Source organism: Hyperolius riggenbachi, chromosome 9, assembly GCF_040937935.1.
Source record: "Hyperolius riggenbachi isolate aHypRig1 chromosome 9, aHypRig1.pri, whole genome shotgun sequence".
Lineage (NCBI taxonomy): Eukaryota > Metazoa > Chordata > Amphibia > Anura > Hyperoliidae > Hyperolius > Hyperolius riggenbachi.
The window spans coordinates 104,875,710-104,888,244 of record NC_090654.1 but is presented as its reverse complement, the minus strand read 5'-3'; the positions used below and the strand labels follow the sequence as shown (position 1 = coordinate 104,888,244).

Below are 12,535 nucleotides of genomic sequence, written 5' to 3'. Positions count from 1 at the left end.
GTGGTCTCACTGGGCCACTCCGAACGGTGGCCATGTAAATATTTACCTTCCCGGCTCTAGCGCAGGCGCAGTAGCGGCTCGGGATCAGGCATACATAGCCTCTCGGATCTGCTCTAATGTGCAGGCGAAAGTCTGCACATTAGAGCAGGTAGAGCGGACCCGACTGGGATCGGCTATTTCCGCCTGAACCGAGCCAAGTGCAGCTACTGTGCCTGCACTGGAGCCGGAAAAGGTAAATATTGCAGGTGCTACTGCGCCTGCGCCACAGCCTAACAAATTGTCGACTGTTGCTTACGAACGGCCCAGCTAGACCACCGTGGGATGGAGGAGGACAGGGGAAGCCTCAATCGGATCCAGAGACTTCCCCCTCCCAATGTAAGTATCCCCCAGGGGCCTTTTTTTCAACACAGAGTCTCTTTAATAAAACGCAGCATCACATCCTGTGCACTGTGCCATGATGGGGCTATGCCTAGAAACTAACTTAACCACTTTACCACCAGCGGTGCGGATATCTCCGTCCCTTTTTCCACCGTCACCACCAGGGACGGAGATATCTGCACCTCCCGATGCTCCCGCTCGCTCGCGCGCCCCCACGCTCGTGCACGCCGCCGCCCGCTCGGAGATCAATGAACGGGAAAAACCGTTCCCGTTCGTTGATCTAAGCCCCCCGCAATGATCGGCTGCTTCTATGAGAAGCAGCGCGATCATTGTGAAGAAAAAAAAAGTTTTCCACCCTCATAACACTTCCTGCAAGCGTACTTCCTATGCTTGCAGGTCGCATAAACAAAAAGTTACTGTGGCCATCTTGTGGCCAAATAGTAAAACAGCACCCTAAAGCGTTTTTCATATACAAATACATTAGTTTTACACGAAAAATTAACTCATTACCTCCCACACTCCCCATTTTTTTTTTTTTGTAATTAACAAAAGAATATTACAATAAAAAAAAATACATAAATAGTTACCATAGGGACTGAACTTTTTAAATATTTATGTCAAGAGGGTATAACACTGTTACTTTATAAACTATGGGCTTGTAATTAGGGATGGACCCAAAACTGAAAAAAATGCACCTTTATTTCCAAATACAATATTGGCGCCAAACATTGTGGTAGGGACATAATTTAAATGGTTTTATAACCGGGACAAATGGGCAAATACATTTCATGGGTTTTAATTACAGTAGCATGCATTATTTAAAAACTATAATGGCCGAAAACTGAAAAATAATGCATTTTTCCCACATTTTTTCCTATTTTCCCATTAAAACATATTTAGAATAAAATCATTCTTGGCATAATGTCCCACCTAAAGAAAGCCTAATTGGTGGCAAAAAAAACAAGATATAGTTCATTTCATTGTGATAAGTAATGATAAAGTTATAGACAAATGAATGGAAGGTGCGCTGAAAGGTGAAAATTGCTCTGGTGCTCAAGGGGTAAAACCCCTCAGTTGTGAAGTGGTTAATGACCATCTTGGATTTGAAAAAGCAATTGAACTTGTCCAGCAAAAACAGGCAGAGACAGGCCCAAGGGCGGGGGACCTTGACTGCAGTAGGCAGGCTTACGAAAACATTTAATTATATCTTTATAACTATGCCATTTTAGTAGATAAGACTTAAAACATTGGTACCTGTGGCCGTTTTGCCTGCTAGTCTACTTTCTTTTCATTTTAGACCTACTTCAAATTCTATGGAACTGTAGCTCAGATTCACCACTACCCTAAAGTCAAAACTGAATGTTCTCTTACCATGCACCACAACTGAAGTGTGCAGCCATTAAAGGCTTAACGTTACATGCTGCTGCTTGAAACATTTCTGAGGTTTGTTCCTGTATGCAGCTTAAAGTGGAACAATTGTTTTGCGTAGGAGCAGTCTCGCTTGAGATTCCTTTTTTTGTCCAAAATTTCTGTCTTTTTCCATGCATTAAAGCCCTTGATAAGCCTCTCATCTGTCATTCTGTAGTACAGTTTGCAAGAATTAGTTCAGAGAAAGTTTTATACATTGAACAACTGTATTATTTGTATTGGTTATAGATTATATGTACCCGAGGTGATTAAAAAACTAAAATAAAATTATACCTAGGTAAAAGGGAAGCCTCTTGTTATTCCAGATGCTTTCCATGTCCTCCTTACCCCCACCGCTGCCACATGTGGACGGTCCTCTGAACATATCCGACAAGAACTTGTTGGACATGTCTGTGTTCAAGTTCTGCTCCGCCTGTGCAGTAAGACGAAGCCGCTCATTGTGCTACTGTGCAGGTACGGTCTTACTCATGCAGACATAGTATGGCCGTACTCGTGAGAGGACTGGATGACTGTAAACTTTCAGAGAGTTGCGGGCAATGGTTATGGTCTCTAGGACACGAGCAGCCTTCCCTCTTCTAAGGTAAGGTCACTAAAGATTACTTTGGGAGATTTAATGTGTGCGTGGTTTGGCCTCAATTAGTTACTAACCTGCCCTCCGGGGTCTTCTTCCAGTCCTATATGAGGCCTCCTCCTATACTCGGAGGGCTCCACCTTGATAAGACGATGTCTAGGAGACACAATGAGTTGCAGATCGTCGATCCTGGATGGGGATCCCAACAGGCCCTTGTCATTATTCTTCTCCTCATATGGGTCCTCAAAGTCTAAATTCTTCTGAGCTCGATAGGCACGAAGTATTTCACTCTCTGTGTAGTCAGGCTTTGGAGGCTGTGGTGGAGACTTCTTACTCCCAAAATGTAAATAATCCTTCAGCCACCTTGCCATTAGGACCTAGTATAATTAAAAGAAAACTCGATGAAAACAATAACATTTCCTATTTTCACATAAAAATTAAAGTAAAACCCAACTTTGGCTAGTATAGCTCAATCTAATTGGGAAACAATTGTATGTCTGTGTGAGCAATGCCCAGCCAATAGAACCTTCCCTGTTGGATTTTTCGCTTTTTGATAATAATAACTGTAACTTACGGTAGACGGAAACCAATGCTTACCTCACTTCCCTCCCCATTAATATTACATGTTCATATACTGTATATAGGAATAAACATATTTCTTGGCCAGGTTTGAAGACAGGTCATGTTTGTTATCCAAAAAGTAAAGTGTAACGAAAAACCAACAGGTGATTGTCAGAAAATCTTCATACCATTCAACTTTAGTATCTTATCATAAATAGTTATGTGGTGTGTGGTAGATATAAATTGTGATCACAGAGCAAATCGATTGTTTTGAAACATTGGGCAGCGGATATAGCACTTCTCTCACCTGCTTCGGGCACCTCCAGTTATGAGCGACCTCCACTCACCTTGAACACATGTGTAATTACCAGAAACAGATTATGGTGAAATGGGGCACTAGGCAAGAATCCACTTTGGGCTCACCCCTGATGACCATCTGGCTGTTTCTGTAAGATTTGCTGGGGACTAGTGTCAACTGGGCCCCTAGTTTCTCTCCAGGCCCTGGGCACCTGCCTAAATTACCTGTGGATGATCCAGCTCTGGTAATTACACAGTGCAGGAGAAGAAAGTACAAGGGGGACAAAAAGTGGCACAATGGCACAGAAGGAGGAACAAAGGGGAGCAGAAGGAGACACAAGGGGGGCAGAAGGTGGTGCAAAGAGGGACAGAAGAAGGCACAAGGAGGGACAGGAAGGGGGCAAAGGAAGCACAGAGGGAGCCAGTGGAGGTACAGGGTGGCAGATGTGGCACAAGGAGGGACACTGAGGGAACAGGGGGAAGGAAAGAGGTACAGGGGGAGAGAGGTGACACAGAGGGGTACACTGAAGGCACAGGGGAACAAAGGTGACACTGGAGGCACAGAGAAAATACAGGGGACAGAGATGGCACAGTGTTCGATTTATGGACAAATCAGGTTAAGAACAAACCTACAGTCCCAATCTCGTTCGCTAACCAGGGACCTGTATGTGTATGGTCAGCTTAACCCCCCTGGCGGTACAATAAATCTGCCAGGGGGGCAGCGCAGCACTTTTAAAACATTTTTTTTTAAAGCAAGCAGCTAGCTTAGCGCTAACTGCATGCTTCCCCCCTCCCTTCGCTATCCCTCCCACCCCTCCGATCGCTGCCGGGATTCCCTGTATGGGCTTCCCCGTTGCCATGACATCACCGACGTCATCGACGTCAGCGGGTGTTCCGATCCACCCCTCAGCGCTGCCTGGCACTGATTGGCCAGGCAACGCAAGGGGTCTAGGGGAAGGGGGGGCAGCGTGGCGCGGCGGATAGCGGCGATCGTTATGCACACGCAGCTAGCAAAGTGCTAGCTGCGTGTAGCAAAAAAAAAAAATTATGTAAATCGGCCCAGCAGGGCCTGAGCGGCACCCTCCGGCGGCTTACCCCGTGTCACACACGGGGTTACCGCCAAGGAGGTTAAAGCCTGGTACACACCATGCAAGTTTCCAACAGATAGATGGGTCGAACAGATAATTTCCGACAGGTCCAATCTGATCTCTGATCATTTTTCTGATCGATTTCCCGATCACTTCTATAAAAAATCAATCAGAAAAACAATTGAAAATCAGATCGGACCTATGAGAAATAATTGATTTGACCAGTCTATCTGAAGTTGCATGGTGTGTACCAGGCATAAAGGTCCGTACCTAAAACACGATTTTCTCGATTTTTCCAACGTCTGATGATTGTTTGAGCGACGAGCGGCACGTGGGTAAAGGCGTGCGATCATGTGAACAACGTTTAGCAACCCACGCCGATCACCATCACATAGGATCGTTAAGCTCCCCGACAACTCCACGCAAAGTACCGTGATTGCTTGACTTCCAGTTCGCGCTCGTCGTGTAGTGCCACAAGCAGGAAGGAGTCGCTGTACGCTCTTCCTCAAGGGGAAGTCGCTGGACCCGTCGGGTGGTGAGAACTCAGCTTAAAGCGGACCTGAACTCAGGACTTCCTCTCTGCTCTAAAATATAAGCAACAGCAGAATAACCTTTAAACAAAAAAACATTTCTTTGTTACAGCTGATACAAATCCTGCAATAAGTCTACAGTGGGTTTACTTCCTGCTTTCACGGAAGCAGCCATAGGGTTAGCATCCTGTGTTTACAAATTAGCTGCTCTGCCAAGGCAGACACCTTACACAGCTGAGAGATCAAACTACACTTGTGATTAGTCATAGATGAGGGGGAATTATGCTGGGAATACACGACTCGATTTTGAGCCATTTAGATGGCTCGATAGTTAATTTCTGACATGTCCAATCTCCCGCCCGATCGATTCCGCATTGAGGACAATAGAAAAAAGATAAGAAAAACAAGCAGAAAATAAGAGAATCGCCTGCGGAATCGAGCGGAGAATTGATCGGGCGAGAGAATCGAGCCGTGTATGCCCAGCATTAGACAGGCTAAACTCTCTAAATACATATAGGGTGCATTTTGCTTTGTTTTCCTTCGGTCCTGTGCAAGAGTTCAGGTTCACTTTAAAGGAGATCTCCATCACCTCTAGTTTCTCTGCCATATAACAGATGGTTTGATGATAGGTTCAGACAAATAAAGTCACCAGGGTGTGGCCTGCTGATTATTTAAGTCCTACAGGGCATCAATGGAAAGAGCCTTTTTACTCTAATTACTTTTTATAACCGCTTCAAACACAAAAGAGCCAGTCTGTCTATCCATCTGTCTTTAGGCTAAAGAAAGGAGCCAGCAATCCATGAGGAATCTAATGATCTCTTTCACCTCACTGTATTATATCCTATTACTGCTGATAATGAACAAGGTAGCAGAATGCGCAGTTGCTGCCTTCTTCTGAAGATCAGAGGGTACAGAGGTGCCACTTCTCAGGATTTCCCCCAGGCTCTGGCTGTTATGAAGGGGTTCCCATTTGTTGTATGAAATAAGACATGAGACTATTCCTGCTGTAGCCCATGACTCTACGGCTAGGAATTCATAAATCATCAGGAATCATCAGGGATCTCCAGGACTCTCACATAACGGATATATACTGTATATCTGCTTTAGATGGAGAGCTTTCTTAAAGGAAAAGTTCACCAATATAATTAAAGGGAACCTAAACTGAGAAGGATATGAATATTTCCTTTTAAAATAACACCAAAAAGTTCTGATGCTGTGAAACTGTTAAAGAAACACCAAGCCTTTTCAGTGCTGCTGAGTAGATTTTTAGTCTGGAGGTTCACTTTAAGCTTTAAAGAGAACCTGTACTGAAAAAAAGGGCCCCTGGGGGGTACTTACCTTGGGAGGGGGAAGCCTCTGGATCCAATTGAGGATTCCCCCATCCTCCTCAGACCCACGGTGGTCTTGCTGTGCCCCTTGTAAGCCACAGCTGACAATTGGTCAGGCTGTGGCTGGCTGTAGCGCAGGCACAGTAGCGCCTGCAATATTCACCTTCCCCGGCTCCAGTGCAGGCGCAGTAGCGACTCTCAGCTCGGATCAGGCGGAAATAGCCGATCCCAGTCGAGTTCACTCTACTGCGCATCCAAGAGCCGCTACAGCACCTGCGCTAAAGCCGGGAAAGGTAGATATTTACATGGCCACCGTTCGGAGCGGCCAAGAGAGAACACCGTGGGACAGAGGAGGATGGGGGAAGCCTCAATTGGATACAGGGGCTTCCGCCTCCCAAGGTAAGTACCCCCTAGGGGCCCTTTTCTCATTACAGGTTCTCTTTAAACAATGTAAATTACCAGGAAGGCCTGCTGATCCTCTGTCTCCAATACCTTTAGGACCTTAGGGCCTTTCACACTGGGTCTGTTGCATCGCAGCAGACAATACGACTACATTGCAACGCAATTTAATGCTATTTTTTCTGGCATTCCCCATCGAGTGCAGAGCGGTGGGTTCCGATGCAGTAATGCCAGGTTCCGATGCAGTAATGCCAGGTTCTGATGCAGTAATGCCAGGTTCCGATACAGTAATGCCAGGTTCTGATGCAGTAATGCCAGGTTCTGATGCAGTAATGCCAGTTTCCGATGCAGTAATGCCAGGTTCCGATGCAGTAATGCCAGGTTCTGATGCAGTAATGCCAGGTTCCGATGCAGTAATGCCAGGTTCTGATGCAGTAATGCCAGGTTCCGATGCAGTAATGCCAGGTTCTGATGCAGTAATGCCAGGTTCCGATGCAGTAACACACCGCATGCTTCCAAGGATGCACATTTTGAAAAGGGGACTCGTGAATTTTGAAAGAGGAACAGTGGGGGAAAGAGGAGACATAGACAGGGCTGGGAAGGTTCTATGGGATCCGAAGTCTTCCTTCTTCTTGAGTATGTAAGTATTTTTTTTAGGTCACTGCAGGTTTGCTTTAAACCACTAACAAGCAACATGAATAAAACTGATTATTACTTACGGTGCCCATCAGATTCATCCTGCAGCCACCTCCACCTGCAAGGCCCCATAGATCTATTCCATGTAATGTGCCCTCACCCTGGTCCAGGGTAAGTGTTAAAGCAGTGCTTAAACGTACCTGTCTGCTAGCACACGTCTCCTGTGTCATTTCTCCATCGCTGCCAAGACGCCTGAACCTCATGACCCCGTGGCAGATGTGTGACCACAGGTCATAGGGTCAGGCACACGGCAATGGAGAGATGACACAGGAGAATCGCTCTAGTGGACAGGTGAGTTACACATGGAGGGGGGGGGGAGGGGGGAGGCCGGCTGGGGGTTGAAATCGAACGCCGCTTCCAACGGCACCCGACTGCGCCTTTTCAAGGGACAGATTTACAGTATTTCCAGTAAGCCGGATATATAGTTTTGATTTTGTCTGATCAATCGAAATTGATTCTGCAAATCAAGTAATGTATGGACCCCTTTACTCATCCAGGGGTGGACTATATTAGGCAGCAATTAAACTGTTAGTTCTTGAAGTGGATGTGTTGGAAGCAGGAAAATGCACAACCGTGAGGATATCTGCAAGAGGTAAATTGTGATCGCTAAATGCCAAGGGGTCAAATTACAAAACATTACCACATGCGGTAAAGAAAAAAAAAACCAACGGATGTATTTTGTCAAATGTCAATTCACAAAGGCTGTTACCTCATGGAAAATACAAGTACTGATCAGTAAGGTAAGTTACCAAATTTGTGAGGTAAAACACAAGTAGCGAGGTAAATGCCTCATAAATGTCAATCGACAAAGGATGAAACATGTAAATCCAGTGAGATGCTTGTTATTTTATCTCCAGCCTGGAGGTGTCGGTGAGATAACAAAAAAACATTTGTGAAGTTACAGAAGGGTGGGATGAAGGAGAGAAGCAGAAACAGAGGGCAGAGAGAAGAGGAAAGATAATTAAACTTATCATGAAAGTAAAAGCTAAGTACCCACCATGGGCTTGATTCACAAAGCGGTGCTAACTAACACGTAAAGTGCCGTTCGCTGGCTTTTGCCGCGATTTGTGCGATCGCGGACTTTTGCACGCGCAAACTTCACTTGCTAACTGTTTAGCACACCCGTGCTAAACAGTTAGCACCGCTTTGTTAATCAAGCCCAATATGTCTTGAGGAATCTGTGGTAACAACCAGGCGATGAACGCTTGTTCCCTGATCCATCTTTCAAAACCGATTGCGGCTATTACACAGGACTCAATGGTCATCTGAACAATTACTCGATAAGTAATTTGTCATGATAGTCAATCAATATAAGCAACCGCTGTGTTGAATTTCAGTTAAACAACTTTACGCGATATTGCAAAAGCAATCGTTTGTCGCCCCCATATAATCGCATTGTGGGTGTGGACCGTAAAGGACAACTGAAGCGAGAGGAAAATAGAGGCTGCCTTATTTATTTTATTTTAAGCAAAACCAGTTGCCTAGCAGTTCTGCTGATCCTCTAAAGGGGCCCATACACTGGTCGATTTTAGCCATTAGATTTTAGACCGTTTTGATAGAATCAGCTAAAAATCAAAGCAGCAGAAAGCATGATCGATCGGCAAATCGATTGATTTCCGGCCGATTTCGATCGATCGGTCCGGACGGAAAATCTGGGTCGATCAGCTGCTGGCAGCCGATCGATGGCCCATAGGGTTGCATTGGATCGAATGGTGCAACACTGCATTCCTACTGTGTGGCACACATCAGATACATTCCTGTCAGATTCAACCTGACAGGCATCTGACAGAAATCTATCTGATGGTCGAATCTGCTGCAAATCTATAAGTGTATGGTCACCTTAACTCTAAAGCCCTATCTACACGATACGATTCTTTGTGCGATTCAATTACGATTCCATTTACGATCCGATTAAATCCGACATATCCGATCAGGATTCAATTCAATTCGATTTGCCATTGTTTTGCATTGGCAAATCGAATTGAATCGAATCCCGATCGGACATGTCGGATTTAATCGGATCGTAAATAAAATTGTAATCGAATTTAATAATAAAATCGTATCGTGTAGATTGGGCTTAATACTTTCAGCCACAGACCCTGAACAAGTATTCAGCAGATCAGGAGTTTCTGACATTATTGTCAGATCTGACAACATTATCTGCATGCTTGTTTCTGGTGTGATTCAGATACTACTGCAGCCTAATAGATTATAAAGGCTGCTGGGCAACTGGTATTGTTTAAAAGGTACTTAATACTGCAGCCTCCATATACTTCTCACTTCTGTTGTTCTTTGAGAAAGTTATTTCAAACATTTTCCCTAATTTCACATTTGTTGTAAAACACAAATCCTTAATATTATTGTGTAGTAAGTAAGAATAGTTCATACGATGCTAATGGTTTTGAGCTGATACAAATTTGATGTTCATTTTATGCAGCTTGGACTTGCTCTTTACTTGTTAGTATAATAAAAAATGTTTTCCGTATCAGATCTGGCTTCTGTTTTCCATGCACTGCAATAATCCACCAAATAACAAATGAAATACCGCTACTGCATGATTCTTTAAAACACCAAATTAAATACTGCATACGGATAAAAATCTTTGTAAATTGTCATTAAGTCGTTTGATAATTTACTGAACTATTACCTTAGATGTAAAAGCCTTAGTGGTTATTCAAGGAAAAAATAAATAGTTTACCACATGAGGCAATTTACCTCACATTAATTTTGTACCAAACAGGTCTTAGTGAATTGAGAACAAGGACATCGGGACTGATGCCAGAGGAGAGCTATTGTAGCTCAACTTGCTGAAAACTATAATTCTTTATACCGTAAATCAATAAAAATAATAATAATAATGCTGACCATGAGAGAAGGGTGTCGTAAAGCACAAGACATCACAGCTTATTGCATTAGAATTGTGCAACAACAGACAAGTCTGATTGCCTATGGAAACCGCTGTACAATGGCAAAATTGCCTATAATAGGGACATGAGCACCGGAACTGGAAGAAGGTGGCCCAGTCTGGAGATTGAAGTGGATGAGACAGTGTGACTCGTTTATCTGTAGGACGTACAAACAAAATTCCCATTTGCAAACCTTGGAATAGCTATATCTGTCCCTGCAGGTAAAACCAAGGTAGTTCCACACTTCCTGAATCTAATACAAGTCACCCCCCAGTCCCGCATTCATATGGGGGTAATTATCCTCAGCCCCTTGTCATCGACCTTGTCAGTGCTTCTGAGAGGGTGGGGGGAGTGGCAGGTGTGAAGTTCATCCGTCCAAGCAAAAGAGGCCTTCGGACCAGTCCCACCAAAACAGACACCTACACCACATCTATGGGCTCCATTTGCACAGAATGTTAGGGGGACAGCATTTGGCATGTGCTTATATCAGGTGTGTGATTCAGACACTACTGATGCATGAAAGATCATCAGGGTGCCAGGCAACCGGTATTGTTTAAAAGGAATTAGATATGGCACCCTCTCATTTCAGTTGCCGTTTAAGTTTTGTGCAATGGAAACTGGGCCCCGATTGGAGCATACAGTATACAGGTAGTCCCAGACTTACGAACCCCCCGACTTACAAACAACCCGCAGATACAAACGGCATATATTCTGTGTTTCCATGGAAACAATTAAAAAAAATAATTTCAAATTGGACTTTGTTTTTGAGAAAATCGATTTAAAAAAATTCAAAGAAAAATTGGCTTTTAAACTTATATAAGCATGTACACAGAGGGAGACACTGGAGGCACAGATGACATACAGGGCATTGAGATGGCATAGTGTTCCAACTTAAGAACAGATTCAGGTTAAGAACGAACCTACAGTCCCTATCTCATTCATTAACCGGGGTCTACCTGTATACAAAAATGTGAGGTTCTCAGTGCTTGGAGATGTGCAACGCAAGCTAGAGCATAAATAAAACATACGTATGGAGTATGCAGCTGGTTAGTTATCTGAACCAGTAAGCTTATGGGAGCATCAAGAATTACTGTATGTTATTTCATTGCAATTTTAGGCAGCTTGATAAATGAGGCCCGGTGTCGCAAGGAACAATGTTTTCCTCCCCATGGCAAACAGATGAAGTACATCTGTAATCTGTCTACTGCAGGTGTGAAAATAGGAAAGACAAATTGCTCGCTAAAGGCAATCTAAATGCTCTTCATACAAAGCCCTACTCAACCAGCCCCCAATAGGCAAACACAATTACTTGCAGGAAGCTCTATATATAATTTATCCTTAAAATGAACCTAATAGCTAATCCCACCAGGACAAGGGACATCATTATTGTGGCTAGTAAGGAGACCTGGACAGGAGAGGCCCTCTGAAGACCTGGAAGACAATGGACCTCTTGTTGAAGTGTGGAGTCTCTCCTTTCACACTCCGGCTTTAGAGGAAGCCAAAAAATGTACTAAATATATTTTAAGGGTTGAAATTCCACAAACAGGATCATTTGATCAGACGGAAATGTAGGCGAAATTGCTTGTGTAGCCTCTGCGAGAAACTGACAGAGCTTCAGCAATATGGCTGCTCTAATTTTCAAAGGATTATGGAGGCTCAGTGGTGAAATTCTGTCTCTGCCTTGGGCCAGCTAATATCCTAAAATGTCCCTGAACAGGAGACAGCCATTGTCCCTGGAGCAGCCTGCTATAGCAGAACATGTCAGAGACAAATGCCGTACACCATTATACCACAGGAAGTCTAATTAAACATGTTCCCTGGACTCCACAATAAAGCAGTTTTAGCTCATTAGGTGCTAGCCTTTTTTAGAGAACATGCAGGTAAAACAAAGCAAGCGCTGACTACACCATGCAATGGAAAGCTATAGTTTATTTTCACATTTGTTCTAAAAATACACCAGAAAACCATGATTTCATAAAACCTTTTTTTTTCTTTTACACATCTACATAGTCTGCAATGTGTGCTGCCTGGCTTTCAAGGGCATAAAGAGATGATTTGTATATTCGGGAGTGATGCATCATGGGAAACCTCACTTGCAGCTGAATTATTGCAAATACCTTCTGTTTTAGGAAGTCAAAATTACATTTAACATTGCGGTTTAATAGAGGGGTTTCTGGTCTCTTTAAACCCTTAATACCATCCAGGTGGTTCCGGATCATCATGAGCGGTCTTGGGTATTCCTTTAGATTTGTATATAGGTGACCATTTTTGCTTATTACATGCCTTTTCTGATATGCAACAAAATACGTTTCAGTGAATATTAAGTAATAATAACAATAAATTAAAAAAAAAA

The 12,535-nt window shown here is 43.7% G+C and overlaps 1 protein-coding gene across 5 annotated transcripts in view; it reads right to left on the bottom strand.

The window, feature by feature from the left end:
- Positions 1-12,535, bottom strand: part of LOC137531694 (SH2 domain-containing adapter protein D-like) — a 56,984-nt gene that overhangs the window by 24,085 nt on the left and 20,364 nt on the right. For 4 of the 5 annotated variants that reach the window (XM_068251645.1, XM_068251646.1, XM_068251650.1 and 1 more), the window contains one exon: positions 2,455-2,754. In XM_068251645.1, the coding sequence (XP_068107746.1) occupies positions 2,455-2,748 (294 nt within the window). In that variant the 5' untranslated portion in view covers positions 2,749-2,754. Of the gene's footprint in view, positions 1-2,454; positions 2,755-4,754; positions 4,877-12,535 lie in introns of those variants that run through there. The other variant, XM_068251649.1, reaches the window with a different exon arrangement.